The sequence below is a fragment of the Phodopus roborovskii genome, unplaced genomic scaffold, assembly GCF_943737965.1.
Source record: "Phodopus roborovskii unplaced genomic scaffold, PHOROB, whole genome shotgun sequence".
In the NCBI taxonomy this organism is placed as follows: domain Eukaryota; kingdom Metazoa; phylum Chordata; class Mammalia; order Rodentia; family Cricetidae; genus Phodopus; species Phodopus roborovskii.
In genome coordinates, this window is record NW_026126408.1 from 14197890 (window position 1) to 14215124 (window position 17235).

The 17235-nt window shown below is 40.2% G+C and overlaps 1 protein-coding gene across 1 annotated transcript in view; it reads left to right on the forward strand.

Moving 5' to 3' along the window:
• Positions 1-12456, forward strand: part of Wdr43 (WD repeat domain 43) — a 38772-nt gene extending 26316 nt beyond the window's left edge. Inside the window, exons 12-18 of the mRNA XM_051181832.1 lie at positions 1962-2048; positions 3266-3297; positions 6481-6544; positions 8280-8393; positions 8988-9057; positions 10772-10821; positions 10907-12456. Of these exons, the coding sequence (XP_051037789.1) occupies positions 1962-2048; positions 3266-3297; positions 6481-6544; positions 8280-8393; positions 8988-9057; positions 10772-10821; positions 10907-11089 (600 nt within the window). The 3' untranslated portion in view covers positions 11090-12456. The remainder of the gene's footprint in view (positions 1-1961; positions 2049-3265; positions 3298-6480; positions 6545-8279; positions 8394-8987; positions 9058-10771; positions 10822-10906) is intronic.
• Positions 12457-17235: the final 4779 nt, after the last annotated feature.

Genomic DNA, 17235 nt, shown 5'->3' on the forward strand with positions numbered 1-17235 from the left:
GAACTCTCTGTAGACCAGGCTGCCCCAGAACTCAGAGACCCACCTGCCTCTGCCTTCGGAGTGCTGGGATTAAAAGTGTGAGCCACCACTGCCCACCTCCTTTTTTTTTTTTTTTTTTTTAAAATACCAGGCTGGCCTCATGATGTAGTTGGCAAATGACTTGGTCCACTGTACTTGTTTTTATGTGGTTCTAGGGACCGTACCTGTGGTCTCCTTCATGTTGAGCAAGCACTTAACCACATTCCCAGCCTTATTTATTTATTTTTTAAATTTTCTGTTTTTATTTTTGTTTGGAAAGGTCTCATTGTAAAGTCCAGGTTGGACTTTAACTTTATAGATACCCTCCTGCTTTTCACCTTTAAATGTCTCTGGGTCCCTGTGATGCATGTGCATGCACCCCACCCACACATACACGTACCCTGCATAGGAAAATAGTTTTATTTGCCAAACCACAAAGGAAGCAGCAGACATGACAGTAGTGAAATGTGATCACACTTGGTATAAATCGTGACGTGACAGGCTGGGTTACTTTATATTTCCTGAATCTCCACCATGCTCCTTGCATGATTATGGTAGTAGGGGTTGGTGTGAAGGGACATTTGAAATGTTACAAAAATGTGACTATCCCCAAATATTGATGTTTCTGGTAGCTTCTAGATGATTAGAATTTCTAGGTCACGGATTTATAATCAGCACATTATACTTTTAGTGAGATAGAGTTTTCTTGTTTGTTTTTGTACTGCTGGGGTCAAAGTCAGGGCTTGTGAGTGCTAGGCAAGTCTCTCACTGAGTCACATCTTACGTTTTGTTGTTGCTCTTGTTTCCTTGAGTCAGGATATTACTGTGCAGTCAGTTCAGGCTGGCCTTAAATTTGTGATATTTTTGCCTCAGCTTCCTGAGGGCTGGGGATTATATATTTGTAGCTGTTTTTGTTGTTTTCTTAAAAGCAGTGCTGAAATCAATACTGTGTCTTTATGTGTGCTAGGCAAGTGTCCTACCTACACCCTTTAGAACATTAAAAGTTCTGAGACAGAATCTTGGTAAGTTGATCAGGCTGGCCTGGGATTTGTAATCTTCCTATCCCAGCTACCAGGTAGCTGGGATTGCTCGCTGTGTGTCACTGTGCTGAACTTCATATTTTGCTTTGAATCTTATATTGCTTACTTGAAAATGGAATTAGCTTAGTCAAGAACTATTAGATTAGAACATTCTGTGTCTTGTCTCAGTTTCCCAAAGATAGTGTGTAAAATAAGAATATATAGTATAGTCTATAAAATCTTATAATTGTATGAGAGTTTAATTATTATTTGGTAGAATCAGGTTGTTGTAAAGGTCAATTTTATAAGAATAGTAAAATCTGATGAGGATTCTAAGGACTTGGAGAAAACTGACTGGAAACCTCCTTCCTGTGCTTGCCTTTAGGACCTCTCTGTTGCTTAAATTTAAAGGTATTTAAGAAGACAGGTTTATCAGACCTAACGGATTCTTCTCCCAGTCCCTCCTTTCCTGCTTCTGTGAAGCAATCTGACTCTGGTTTGGAATACTGCCTGGAGGATGTAGGTTCAGTACCGGTCCGCTCAGTTGCTTTTTCTGCAACCCAGGGTGGAATGGCTTTCAAGGGCTTTGGTTGAAGCATCTATTGTGTTATCATTTGATTGACTTACATTTTTATCAAATGGTGACAATTTAAAAGTTTTTTCTTTTGAAACAAACTTGTTCAACTCACTCTATTGGAGACAGTCTAATTTAGTGAGAGGGAAGTTGGAGAACATCCTTAAAATGGCACGTACTTGCATTTAAATGTCTAGAGTGTTATCTGAAGGCAACTTAACCTGATTTCCAACCTGATTTGCCCAGCTCAATCAGTACTTGCCTTGATCTATTTTCAGTTACATAAGGGTTTTCAGTAGTGTCCTTATTGGAAGTATGCTCATCTTAATTGTCATTTTATTTTCTTGCAGAAAGTGCTTCAAACTAGGAATATAAACCTAATCAAGAAGACTGTGCTAAGGATGCCCTTGCATGCTGTTATCCCATTGTTACAAGAGGTAACTGCAGCCATTTAAAGTGAGCCACAGAATACTGTGGGCAGCTGTTGCTGTTTGTGGGTGTAATAGAATACCCCAATATAGAGCCCCAAATCCTTGCTTTTTCCTTTGTTTCCCACCTTTATGTTTTGTGTGGTATCTTAACATAATATTGAAACTATTTCCTGTTTTATTTTCTCTGATTGGAATGTGGCATTGGACAGGATGATTACCCAGTGGTCCCACCTTTTGACCCCAGAGATAACTTGCATAGTTCCTGCAAGAGTTGTACTGCCTTCGCTTACATAACTGTTTAAGTGTATTAGCAAGGCTAAGCTAGGGAGTGCAGGATGGCAGGACCCAAACACTAAGTGATACCAGATGCTTAAATGAACACATACAACTCAGGTGAGACTGAGTCTGCATTCATTCTGGGTGTCAGGGAAGGTAGAGTGCCAAGACTGTGCATATGCTGAATTCAGTTAAGCTTTTAGTCATTAGTTACAATAGGGAGGTAACTTTCTCCTTCAAAAGTACGTATTACAATGTATTTTTACTATACAAAAATATAATTGCACTGAAACATTAAAAGAGTGGGTACCCATTATCAAATAATGAGACCTAAAGACAGAATGCTCAGTAAGTAGATGTTGTACTTGAGTTATGTTTGTTTAAAATGGTGTGTTTTATGAGACTGGTTTTGATAACAGTGTATGCTATTTTTGTATCATTGGTAGGAAAATTTTAGAAACTAGTAGAAGTCTATGCATGTATTGAGCTATTCTATTTCTTTCCTTCATTTCCTGTATTTAATTTTTAATGAATTTTTAAAATGGAAATACTGTTTAATCTTTTCTAGCGTACAATGCAGTTGCTTTTCATATGTTCATAGATTGTCCAATTGTCATTCCAAAAAGAATCTTGTACCCATTAGTTGTGACTATATGCCCCTTCCCATACCTTCCTATTTATATGAAATTGCCAGTCTGTGTTTGATCTCTATGGCCCAGCCTATAGAACCCTAGGCTATATTTCTGTCTTGTAATTACTCTTATGAGAATGAATTCAAGTATGTGTGTTGAGTAAAAGTGGATTTCTAGGTGGAATGACTTGTACAGCCATTATTACATCGTGGGATTGATGGGGAATGTTTGCCTCTGCACTGCTGATGTTAACGGGTTTTTTTTTTTGTTTTTTTTGTTTTTTTGTTTTGTTTTGTTTTGTTTTTCCTCTCTTAGCTTACAAAGAGGCTGCAAGGACATCCCAATAGGTAAGTTGTTTCTATGACTTAAGTTTCTTCATGATTGAGACAAAGCCTTACTATGTAACTTAGAATGGCCTAGAACCCAGCTTTTTCCTGCATCAGTAAAGGTGTGTGTGTGATCACTCTGGGATGAATTGCTGTTTATAGATGAAATAAAAATAGCAGTATCCAGAGTTGAGTGCTTGCCCGACAGTGTCAAGACCCTAGATTCTATCCTCAGCCTCAGATTTTAAAAGAATTCTTGTGTTAAGTATTGCCCACCTCCAGTGTTTAAGTTAAGTTTATTCCTAAGTGATTTTATTGTTGTGTTCTTTAAACAACAAAAACTACAATTTGTTCCAGCTTTTATCAGCTCATTGGCCTTTGGGTAATTTCCTTTTTTGTACCCTAAATTATGTGGTGTTGCTTTTTTTATTTTTCTTTTTTGGTTTTTCAAGCCTGGGTTTCTTCCTGGAATTTTCTTTGTAGACCAGGCTGACCTCAAACTCACAGAGATCCTCCTGCCTCTGTCTCCCAAGTGCTGGGCTGGGATTAAAGGCATGTGCTACCATGCCCATCCTGAGAGTCTTTTGTTTTTAATCTGTGTATAATTGTGTTCCATCTTTTTTCAAATAGTATTAGAGGGAGCTGAAAACAAGCATAAAAGGGGTCAGTGAAACTGGAGAAATGGTTCGGCATTTGTTGTTCTTACAGAGGATCTGTGTTGGGTTCCTAGCACACATGTGGCTGCTCACAAACATCGGTATCTCTAGTTACAGAGGATCTGATGTACTCTTCTGACAGCAGTCAGCAGGCATGCATGTGATGCACATAGACACATGCAAATAAAACATCCATATACATAAAGTAAATGAGTCTAAAATATAAAAGTAAAAAAACAGGAAAGACTTTCCTAAACTGTACCTGAAGGGAAAACTGAGCTAAAGCAACAAAAAACAGACAAAGTAATAAAATGCAATGCAGTTAATATAGTTATAGATAGTAGCTTTGCAAATGTGCTTTAAAAAAGAGAGAGACAAATTATAAATCTCAATATTAACCTAAAAGGGGGGGGCTTATATTCTTAACAGAGTAACAGAAAGACAAGTCATAATTTAACCACACTTCTTCATTTGAGGAATAGAAAGAATAGTTATACTTTTTAGTTCCCAAGCTAAGCTACAGATGAATCTTCTAAATTACCATTGAGAAGTTTATATGTAGCTTCGATGCCATAGAGGAAACAGAACAGTGGGAAGTCATCACACACAGCAAGTTGAGTTGCAGGTCTGCTGCTAGTCAGCTTTTGAGTAAATCCATCTATAGGAAACGTTCTTCCTCAGTGGTGTCTTTGTGAGGATAAAACAATTCATATTGAGTTTGAATTTTCCTGAGTTCCTTTTCTGTTGCTATGATGAAACACCATGACCAAGAAATCTTAGAAGGTGTTTAATTTGGGGCATTTGATAACAGGCAGACAGAAAAGGTGCTGGAGCAGGAGCTGAGAGCTCATACCTTGATCCAGTAGCATGAGGCAGAGAGAGCCTACTGGGAATGGCACTGGGTTTTGAAATCTGAAAGCCCACTCCAGGAACACACCTCCTGTAACAAGGCCACATCTCCTGATGCTTCTTAAACAGTTCCACCAACTGGGGCCATTCTCATTCAAACCATCACAGATGTAAGCACATAACTACTGTTTCAGTTTGGGTTTATTTTAGAATATAGAACTAAAGAATTGTTTGACAGTATCCTAGTCCCAGGATTTCAGTAACAGTTGTATAGGTTACCTAATTTCTAACAACATGTCTTACTACTCAGTCTCCAAGTGTTCAAACCTGCATGGGTTCAAGCCAGACAAAATTCCAGCACTCCTCTGAGTGAAGGTAGACATAGGATCTCACTCACCCCAGTCAAATGTGCACTACCACCTGGTTTGGGTTTTTCATACTTTAAACATTTAAATTGGAAATTGATATATCAGATACTAAGCTTTCAATATAGTATTGTTAGGTTCTGTAATGTATGGTTTTTCATTTCTAATTTATAATATTAGCTGTGTGTGTTACATGTACATATAGGTGTACCACCATATTTTTGGAAGTTAGAAACTAACACAGGGTGTCTTTATTTTTTGAGATGTAGTCTCTCACTGAACCTAGTACTTACAAACCTGGCTAAGGGATTATACACATAGACACTATTGTACTTTATCTGTCTATTCTCCTCCAGTTTCTTCTCCTCCTCCTTCTCTAAAGGATTATACACATAGATGTAAGGAGTACAGTTTTTTTGTCCCGCCGCCGCGCCAGCCCCAAATAATACACAGAGACTCTGTATTTGATATTATGCTGTTGGCCAGTTACTTGTTTCTTATAGGCTAGCTCTGTCTTAAATATTAGCCCATTTCTATGTATTTCCACGTGGTCTTACCAGCGAGAGGCGGCTGGCGGTTCTATTCTCTCCAGACTCTCCATCTTTCCTCTCCTTCCTCCTTCCTCCTTCCTCTTTCCTCTTTCCTCCTAGTCTTATCTAGCTTTCCTATTGGCCAACAGTGTTTTATTCATTAACCAGTATGAGAAACATATACAGAATGACATCTCCCGTCACATAGACACTGCTGTACTTTATCTCTCTATCCTCCTCCAGTTTCTTCTTCTCTTCCTCCTCTTCCTCCTCTCTCCTCCCTCTCTTCCTCCTCCTTCTCCTCCTTTCTCCTCATCCTTCTCCTTCATTTTTTAATGTAGGTTCCCTTATTTTTATGAGCTCACAAAGGAGGAAATCTAAAGAAGTCCTTAGGGTCTCATTACAGAATTTGGTCCTCTTTGCCTGTTAATGTTAGTATGGAAGGAAGGCTTTGCTTTTTGTCCCAATAGTGAACAAGTGGATTGGGCTCAGATGTGGTTATAACATGGAAAATCATTCCATCCTGTCTGGATGATTGATACTGTCCTAATATAATTAGTTATATGAGGTAAAGCCTGGCCTTTGGAAGTATTCATTCTTTGGGAGGTGGGGGGTTGTCCTACTTGCTAGTTCAATGTGCAAAAGCAAAAATATTTTCCTGAAATCTGCCAGATTCCATAGAAGAATGAATGAAAGGCCTGGGAAATGTACTTGATGGTTACCTTTTTATAGACTTCCCCTTCTAGCTGTGTTCACTTTTGAATCAGTGACCTGACCTTCACTTGGGTTTCTCTTCTTTGTTAGTGCTGTTTTAATGGTTCAGTGGCTGAAGTGTGTGCTGACGATACATGCATCGTACCTATCCACGGTAAGTCTTCTGAGGGCGAATCGTTGGGCTTTGGTATAGGCTAGAGAGTAAAACCATCCTTTGCTTCCTTTAGAGAGTTTATTATTCTTCATCATCATCATTACATATATTTTTGAGATAGGATTTTACTATATCACTCTGGCTGGACTAGAGCTTGCCATGTAGATAGACCAGGCTAGCCTTGAACTCAAAAATATCTGTCTGCCTTTGCTTGAGAGTTGGGACTAAAGGTGTTGTACTACCATGCCTAATAAGAAACATAATATTTTCCCCCAGGACAGGATTTCTCTGCATAGCCCTGGCTGTCCTGAAACTCACTCTGTAGATCAGGCAGGTTAAGAATTCATAGAGATCTACCCCCCTCTGCCTCATGAGTGCTGGGATTAAAGACGTGGATTAAAGACGTGTGCCACCACTACTCAACTTGAGTTTTTTATTTTAAGAAAATCATGTTTATTTTGTATATATGTGTTTTTGGGTTGCCCTTTGCCCATGGCATGAGTGGAGGTCAGAGGGCAATTGACTCAACCCTAATGCAGGTTTTGGGGATTAAATTCAGGTCATTAGGCTTAATAACAAATTGACCTGTATTGATGTTATGAGCATGAGCATTTTGTCTATATATGTGCATATTTCCCACATGTCTGTGGAGGTCAGAAGAGAGCATTGGATTTCTAGGAACTGGAGTTAACAATGATTGTGAGCCACCTTGTGGGTGCTGAGAACCAAACCTGATTCCTCTAACTGCTAACTCATGTGTGCAGCCCCATTATGAGGTTCTTTTTGAGGCAGTGCTTTGTATCTTGGTCTGGCCTGGAACTCACTTTGTAGGTTAGTCTGGCTCTGTAGTCCACCCAGTCCTGCCTCAGTTTCCTAAGTGCTGCATGAGCCTACACGCCTGGCTACCAGTTAATACATTTAAAACTAAGAATAAAATTATCATTTTACTAGCCTAGCATTTTCCCCAAGAGGTTTTAGCATATAACCTAAAACAAAACAAAACAAAAACCACCCACAGATAAGTTCTAGGTCCCTTTCCCCTATGGTATGTAAATAGTATGCATTCGTGTGTGTGTGTGTGTGTGTGTGTGTGTGTGTGTGTGTGTGTGTGTGTAAACACTCAAGGTTAGGAGAAGCTTCTGGTGCTCCAGAGCCTGTGGCGAGTGTAGGTGACATGTTGCAAATGGGTAAGATTCAGAGGACAGTCCCTTCAGCTCAGATTGTGGTGCAGGATTTTTATTATCGACCCAATGTTGATCTTACCTGCCTGGTTAGTTTTCAGTATATAGTAGTTGGCCCTGCCATCTGTCCTAGCTAATGAGGAGTTGTGTCCCATCCCCACCTCCTTAACCCCCCCCCCCCCCACCTCCAGAGGGGTCTTTCTGTATAGCATTGGCTGTCCCAGAATTCTCTCTGTAGACCGGGCTGGCCTTGGACTCACAGAGATCCACCTGCCTCTACCTCCCAAGCTCTGGGATTAAAGGTTCCTGGCAGTGGTGATTTGTGCTGTTTTTGAAGTTCTTTTTTCCTGCCAAGGTATCAAGGGCCTTCTCTGAAAGTTTGTCATGTTACTAGACTATGCCCAAAGGTTCCCCTGTCCCTAGAAGCGTTTCTGACAGATAGATGCCTGTGTAGGTGCTAGCTCCTGTGAATATTGAACATGATTTCTGTGTGTCCCTCTTCAGAATGTGGTGATGTTGAGTGGTGTTATTTGTTTGTCCATTTGTTTTTCTAGTTGCCTGACCTGGTGCACCAGCTGGGGACCCTCTATCAGCTCATGGAAAGCAGAGTCAAAACTTTCCAGAAGCTCTCACACCTGCACGGGAAGCTCATTCTTCTCATCACACAAGTGAGCAAACCCAGTGATTTCCAGCTCAGACTTGGGTGTGATAGAGTGGAGAAGACAGGCTGAGGATTGACTCCAGTAGTAACAGTTCAGTAAGAAGTTGGCAAATCAAAATCCAGGCTTTAATATGGAAGTGTTTCCTAGTGACAGTGGGAATGCTTAACTGTACCCTTCCCGATCTGTGTTCATTCTCTCACCCCTTCCCTAGGCTGGCCTTGAACATACTCTGTGGCTAAGGGTGATCTTAACTCCTGCCTCTATCTTCCAGAATAAAGTACAGCAAGCACCCACCAACTGAGCTAGAGCCCCAGCCTCTTCACCTCACCACTGTACTTTTAGTCACTTTTAGTGAGCAGTGAGGTTCAGGGCATCCGTAGTTAACATTTTGGTGCAGTAGTACTTTAACCACTGTATGTGGTTTCCTAACTGGCAAAAGTAATTTCCCTTTTTATATTTTTCCTGTGTTCGTTTCAAGTTGTATTTTGGCTGTCCATTCCTTTGGGGGAGTCCAGTAGGGGAGGGTAAACAGGCTGAATATTGGGGAGCTGAGTTTGATGTTGGCTATACTTGAGATAAGCTTATAATTGTTTCTTCTAGGTTACAGCATCAGAAAAAACGAAAAAAGTGCTTTCCCCTGGACAGAAGGCAAAATTGGTGTATGAAGAAGGTAAAAGTTGGGGTAGAGGCTGCTTGTGGGTAGTCTGTTTTCTTCACAGCAATTCGGTTCTGTAGAAATGCCCACATAATGGGTTTTGTCACGAAATCTTCAAATCTATGTGTCCTCATAGTTTTCTCTTGTCCCACATCCCTGCTGCCTTACTTCATGTCACCTCCCCTCAAGCTGGTTAGTCCTCTCTTTGTCATCACATGTCCTGTTGTCTCTAGTTCCCATTTTGGTGACTTATACAACACACATAAGTTTACATATGTACGTGTGCATTTAAACCTAGTTGCTGCACATAAATGAGAACATGAACAGTTTTGTTTTGTCACATCTCTTCTATTGAAACAGTAATGGCCCTAACAAACCAGGGAAATGAGGCAAATGTGTGATCTGATGCCTAGGACAGTAGTGGCAGAAGAGTCTGAAAGTAGGAGATTATGGCATTAGTGATTAGGAATGTCAGTTACCAAAACTGACTTTAAAAACATTTGCTCTAAAATGTACTTATTATTAGAGGCCAGAGAGATGACTCAGCAGGTGATGAAACTTGCCACCAGACCTGAGGACCTGAGGATCCACATGGTGGTAGGAGAGAACTGACTCCAAAAGATGTCTCCTGACTTGTACATGTGTTCTGTGGCACATATGCAGGCACACACAAGAGTAGTGTAATAAAATAAATTTAGTCAACACCCCTGACGGATACCTAGTTGAAGTTTTGTGACTGATTTTATTAAGTCTTCAAGGGATAATAGATATTCCCTCCCCCGTATACAGTGTAGGTGTGTTATGAACATCTGTGAGTGCTCCTGATGGTTGGAGACTTGAAGAGAGGCCATTTGACACTGTAGAGTGCTTTGGTATATGGTTGTAGATGTGCTTCCTCTTGGGTCATTTATTGTTTCCTGTAAAAGCTGACATTCTTTTGAACTGGAAGTGACATATGAGACTGAGTTGAGTTTCAAGCCACATTTATGTGGGGGTTTATCAGTTTGGGTCGGTTTTCTTAAACTGCCCTTTATGAGGGCCTCAGTCTGTTCTTTCCCATGGTAATAATCTAGCTCTGTTGTTTTACACATTTCTCAAAACTACATTTTGACAGCAGTTTTTTGTTTTGTTTTCCTGTAACCAGCACTTTTGTTACGGGTCACAAACCAAGAAAGTGCATTTATTTCAGATAGATGCATGAACCATCATTTCTTGCATAGAATTTTTACACACCCACTTTGTCTATTTGGTGGCTCAGAAATGACTGAATACTTTAAGATGGGATTTTATAGGGGTTTGGTACTCATTTTGAAATAGCACACGTAATATTTTTTTATAATATGCATATAAGTTTTAAATTTAGGCCTGGAGATGGCTCAGGGATTAAGAGTGTGTCTTGTTCTTGGAAACAAGCCATGTTTGGTTCCCAGCGTCCACATTAGATTGCTTATAACTGCCTTTAACTTTAGCTCTCTGGTACCGCCGTATTGTTTCTGCTGTCAGTTAACACTTATGGGTGTGCACAGGCATGCATACATACAGTTTAAAATAAATGTTGAAAACCAGAATAGTAAAATTAGAAGCTAGAATTAGAAGATGTCTGTCATTTCCATCTTAAACCATGCAGACAATAAAGAAAAATATCCCTTGATTAGTACACATGGATGGTAGATAGCCTAGTATAAGCACTAGCCTGTGTTTCAGCCTGTATTCTGCTTTTCCTTTACAGAGTCTTCTGAAGAAGAGTCTGATGATGAAATTGCAGAAAAGGATTCCGATGTGAGTGTTTTTCTCTGATTGACTGCTTGTTATCCTCATTGTAAGGGAGCCCTTCATGAATGCTTTGCTTTGCTATTTCTGCCAGGATAATTGGGATGAAGACGAAGAAGAGAAAGACAGTGAAAAAGATGAGGGTGTTGATGAAGACAATGAAGATGAAGACACTGACGATAAAGAAGAGAATGGAGAGGACAGAGATGTGTCAAGTGAAAAAGAATTAAATGGAGATTCTGATTTAGATCCTGAAAATGAAAGTGAAGAAGAGTGAAGACAAGCAGCCAGTCACACTGTGAACCCTGGCTCATCTTGCCCAATGCTGCCGCATCCTCCCGGGCAGGCTCGCCCTGTGCCAGGAGACAGAGGCCATCATATGCTTCCAAGTTCACAGAGGCCATACCACCTTTCTGTCCTCAGTGCCCCAGACTTTAACTGTGTAAATAAGAGTGTTTCATTCAAATGTTAATAAACTTTACACAGTAAATAGACACACTTTCTGCCATGTACTGACATGAGTGTCCAATATATGTTATATTTTTATAATATAATACTCTAGTATGATTGGTTCTATCATAAGCTGACTTAGGTGAAGACAGACATGCTGTAGGGTCAGGAACTGGACGCTTGTGAACGAGTCGGCTCTCGTCTCAGGTTGGTATCTTTCATCAAGTCCAGATGCCAAAGTAGCACTAATGGATTGTTTTTAATCTGGCTTACCTGATTTGATACATTTTCATACAACATGAAGGAATAACAAAGAAATTCAAACAAAAACGGTTGTGATTTACAGAAATGAAATCACAGTGTCCCTAGTTTGTTTACTAACTGGTAATCTGATTCGGGTCAGATTGGATATTTGGAGTGCTTCCCCAAAATAACACTTATTTTTAAAGTGTTGTGAGATATTTTTTTAAACAAAACAAAATAATGGTAATTAAAGAAGCAAAGGTTTAGCCATATTAAGGGTGTTCCTGTCTGCAGATTGTAAAGAATTATCCGTGTATAGATGAGACTTGCTCTTATCTTTGACTTTTTAAAATGTCACTCAGCTGCTTTTGAAGAGGTTGCCATTTTTATTTAAATTACTAATGGATCAGAGAACAATTGTTTATTTTTTTCTCTTTGGTTTTAGATATTAATGATAACCTTTGCTGAAGTTTTTTTTCCAAAGAAACTATTTTTATAATTAAGTAATTTAACATCTTCTTTCCTTTTCATTACCCACTCTTGGCAGGACTAGGGTATCTGTTTATCTTTAAAAATGATGAATCTTACTCAAGATTTTTTTATGTATGTATAAAAAAGTATTTTGGTGTGCTACACAGCTTTTTCAAATTACCAGTAATTTGTCTTGTTTTTAAAAGAGTGAGCTAATACTGACTTAGTGCTCACTAAGGGGCAGATGGAGAGCTCACTTCTGCAGAAGGACTCAGATGCGGTGACTTTCCTACCTGTGAGTGTGTAAGAACACCATTGCCTGGGAGGACTGTCAGGCAGAGCAGGCTGCACAGCTGGAGCAGGAAGAGCATCTTGGGCAAGCTGCTGGTGCGATGTACAGTTGTTACTTGTCTATAAATGGAGTTGTTTATGGCAATTTAATACCATTCTCTTTGTAAAGTGAATAAATACTCATCTTTACCCAGCGCGTGTCTCATTGTATGTGTAGAAAAGATATAGCTGGATGTTTGGGCTTGTGGTGTGAAGGTGTTTAAGGTGGTTTCACTACTAGCATGCACAAGTGAACATTGAAGGCCTGCTGTGTAATCAAGTTTGCAGCAGGGAAAGGAATAGGCCTCTTGTTTTAAATCTTTCAGTGATGTCTGGTTATTTCTGGTTGGGTTGCAAGTCCATATTACAAGGTTCTATACATACACAACAGGCGTTTATGTTTAATTAGATAAACAGCAAGGGAAGCTTTTACTGTTTTTGTTTTCAGTTTAGAAGAAACATTCAGGCTTTTTTTTTTTTTTTTTTTTTTTTTTTTTTTTTTTGCTAGTGAGACTTTCACTGTTCTATCAATTGAGACAATGAAAATTGGTAGTGTGTGTTCTTGGGTCTTGCTGATTTTTCATCAAAATCTTTGAAGCCTTGCAACCAATGTCAAGTCAGTGATGACATATCCTAGTTGTCATGTTTACTCTTTAAGTCTGAGATATACTCCATCTTGTGTGTTGTTTTGGTATTCAGTAAGTTCACAAGAGTTGTGTTGTACAGTACCATAAGTTGTGGGCTTGTGGTCATTGCCTTAGGATGTGGAATATGTTTATCTGAGTAGAAGTTAAGGCTTTATTTGGAATTTTTGAGTCCTTGATTAGTTTGTGTGAAATTAACATAACCCTTGTGAAGGACAGTTGCCATCATGCTACATATATATACTCATTGTCTACTATGCTGGTTGTTATTTAGGTGCCTGATGTATATATTGTTGAACAAAGGGAACCTCTACCCCAAGCATCTGGTTGTCATGATTTGGATAAATATCCCTAATGGCTGAAGCTTTAAAGGCCAGGGGTTCTCTTTCCCCTCCCTTCTACCCCCCACCCTCATTCTTAGTAGTTGAAGATTCCTGTTGTGCTCTCAAGAAGTACTGTGGGAGTCACCCTGGTCTCTTCCTCTTTAGCTTTGTTTCCTGGTTGAAGAGGTAAATGTTTTGCTCTGCCCCAGGCTTCCATCTGTTTTTGTGCTTAGCTTGACAAAATGTCCTCACAGGTGGACTGACAACTCCAGTTTCTAAGCCAAAGTGAGTCACCCCAGGTCTTTGTTACAACAGTAAAGAGCCCATGGTCTGCCAAGGAGGGTGTGTGTGTGTGCGCACGTGCACATGGAATCGGCACATAAATGGATGAGTAGGGAAGGGGATTGGGGAAAGTGTAGATTAGTAGACTGGTTATTGAGAGATCTGGAAATTGTTAAGAGATGAGTCAAGTGGATTATCTGGGAGAAGGTGAGCATAGGCCTAAGGGCAGTTTCATGTTTCAAGTTCAGTATGAGAAGCAGTGCATGAGTTAAGGTTAGACAGGGTGAGCACAGGCCCTGCAGACCATTGCTGACAGTTTACACTCTGAACTGAGAGGGGAGGAGTTTGTTGTGTTTGAGCAAAACCCTCAGCTTTTCCTGTTGAGAGTCTAGTTTTTCAGGACTCTAATAGGAGAAACAAAACAAAACCCTTGTGGTTGAAGTAATCCTTGATGTTGACTTGGGCCAGGACAGTGCTTATGGAGTTGGAGAGGATTGTTGTTTTGAAGTTAGACTTGGTGTTTGTTGCAAGGTGTGACTGGCATTAGGTAGCTGGTCCACCGCCATTATTCACACTTCTTTTGGTAGGACCGTGACTATGAAATTGGCATCCTCTCCGGTGTTACTAACACTGCTGGTTATAAGGCATTTTCTATAACAGGATACTTTTCAGGTGATGCTACCAACTAGTTATCTTGAGAGAGAGAGAGAGAGAGAGAGAGAGAGAGAGAGAGAGAGAGAGAGAGAGAGAGAGAGAGAGAGATTTGGATGGAGGTAGCAATCTGGCCTTGACATGGATGGACAATGCTCCTGAGCTATCCATGAGTTTCCCTGGACAGTAATAGGAATGGAAGAAGCTCAAGGCATGGTATGCTCCATCATTTCAGAAGGAAGAAAAAGTGGGACTCAAGAGGAGCACAAGTGCAAAGAACTGGCCCTTCCTGGTATTCTTCACCTTTGTGTTTACATCTTGGCTGTAGGGTCTTTGAACTGTAATTGACAGCTCTACTGAATCCACCCTGGCAGCAATGGTTTTTATGTTGCCCTTTAAGTGGTCATTGGTTGGTCTCTTTGAAGGCATCTCGGGCGTATACTTCAGTTTTCTTTTAAATTAGTGTAGTGGTCTTGACTTTGTGGTACCTCAGCAGTATTGCTTATGCTGACAAAACCTGACAGCAATTCTGAAGACACAGGGTGTTGTTCATAGATTAATGAGCTTCAAGTTCACTATGAAGAAAAAAGTCCTCAGCGGATTGCAAGCTGAGGTAAGTGGTGACATGACCTCTTTCTACACAGGAAAGTCACACACTAACCCAGTTTTATCATTAAGTGATTGATTTTGAAACAAGTGTGGCATTGTAGAGAAATGGATTGGGGGGGTGTCTTTACAGCTGGTGCCAGGGACAGCTGTGATCTTTCCCCAGTGGCAGGCTTTAGTGTCTTGGCTTCATTAAGGACTGTCCTAAGTTCTCTCCCTCCATCCCAGCTTTTCTCCTAACAGGACAGTGACCTCATTGAGATTTGGGTGTGTTGGGTGTCCTTAGGTACCATTCAAGGCTGTTGGTTAGGGTTGTGAGTGGCTAGTTGACTTATAACTGTGGGTACCCCAACAGTACATGTAGCTACCCCCAAGGAACAGACAGGTTCATCTAGACTTTGATCTTGTTACTCATTCCCAGTCTGGCGGAACCCTTTCTCTGATTGTGCTAAAATACACATGACAAAGATGAACATTCTAACTTTAGGTGTAAATTTCTGCATATCAGGCAGTCACATTATACAGCTGGCAGCCTGTTTAATTGGTACATTGTGACAGATTTGGGTATAAGAAGGGTGGGTCCGATTACACTTCATGAGAGGAGATGAGATTAAACCAAGTGACAGAAGCTGGAGTGCAAATTCTGGGTTCACACTAAGGTGCAGCAACCATCAGTGTACCCTGTCATCCATCCCCTCCCCTCCTTGTGCGCCCCTTTGGTGTGAGTCAAGAGAGTGACCGCAGCGCCATCTGCCACATGGATGCATTAAGAACCCAACGGGACAGTAACTGAGGGAACCTTGAATCAAGTGTGACCTGTTTAAGGGAATATTTTCAGACTGATTCATTGTTAGACATTTTCCCAGTATGGGAAGGAAAGGGTAAGGGGTAGGTTCTAGAGAAAATTTCTGTTAAAGAAATTTAACCCCTTGAGTAGACAAAATCCCTCTTTTCAAAAAGTGAACATTTTTAGAAAACAGTTATAAGCAACAACAATGTTGGAGGACTTGAGGAAAAGGGAACCCCATTCACTGTTGGTGGATTGCAAACTGGTGCAGCCACTATAGACATTCATGTGGAAATTGTCAGAAAGCTAAAAATAAATCTCCCATGTGATCCAGCTATACCTTGGGCCATGATTGACATCAGTGACCATGAATAATGACATGATAATCCTAAAGGTACGATAGTAGCAAGCACATCTTGGTGGTAACCAACAGCTCTCAAATTGATCTTCAGATCCTCTCAAAAAGAGGAAAACTATGCCTGTTCCTGGAAACCTAGCCAGCTATTTAGCGCTAATGAAGTCATGGCTATTGGATGAGAACCTACAGTCACTAAGTTATTAAACCAGCATAATCCTCAACAACAATCAACAAACATCCTTATAGATGGATAAGTCTAGTCCTTACCCCTCATCAAGAAAATGTCTCTTTGCAACAGAAGGAGACCAATTCAGAAAACCACAGCCAACCAAAATGCAGAATTGTGGAGACTGATCCCAATGGATATAAAACACTCCTGCACTTCAGGCTTAGGGAACTTTGCAAAGAGGGGCCAGAAAAATCGTAAGAGCCAGAGAATTAGGGAGTTTGCTGTGAGACTGTGTTTCCTAGTAATATTAGATGCTAAATCCATAAAGTCTCACCAACATGATCACCAACAGGAGCCGAACAAAGGCATGCCCAAGTAGACAGGGAAAAGCCCACAAGGCCTTCAACTCTACACAAAAAACTACAACTGAGGAGAGGTAGGAGTGAGGGAGGTGGTCTTCTCCAGGAAAGAGCACACCAATGTGTTGTTCAGCACCTAACAGTCAGCTCTGAAAACATACAAGTAACATATGGACAGCACAGGTTATATTTAGGCATACATACATACATACATATATACATACATACATACATACATACATACATACATACATATGCAATAACTGAGAAAAGAGGCCACAAATTTGAAGGCGGGCAAGGACGGTTTGGAGGGAGGAAAGGGAAGGGTGAAATGTAATCAAATTATAATCTTAAAAAAATGTAAAGTGAAGAAACATTTTTCTGAAAGTATGACATTACTGGAGAGATTTTGGAAAATACCAAAAGATTTAGAGATGGAAGACAAAGCTGTAACAGCAATAACCATTATATTCTGGTACCTCTTCTTTACACTTTTTCCTCTTTGTGTGAATATATATATATATATATATATATATATATATATATATATATATAGTGTGTGTGTGTGTGTGTGTGTGTGTGTGTTGTGTGTGTGTGTGTTCATTAGCTCTTGCATCTCATGGCATGTATATGGAGGTCAGAGGACAACTTGTGGGTAGATCCCAGGATTCAAACTCAGTTGTCAGGCCTGGAGTCAAGTGCTTTTACCTGCAGAACCATCTTTCCAGCCTCGTGTTAAAGTAGGCAAGT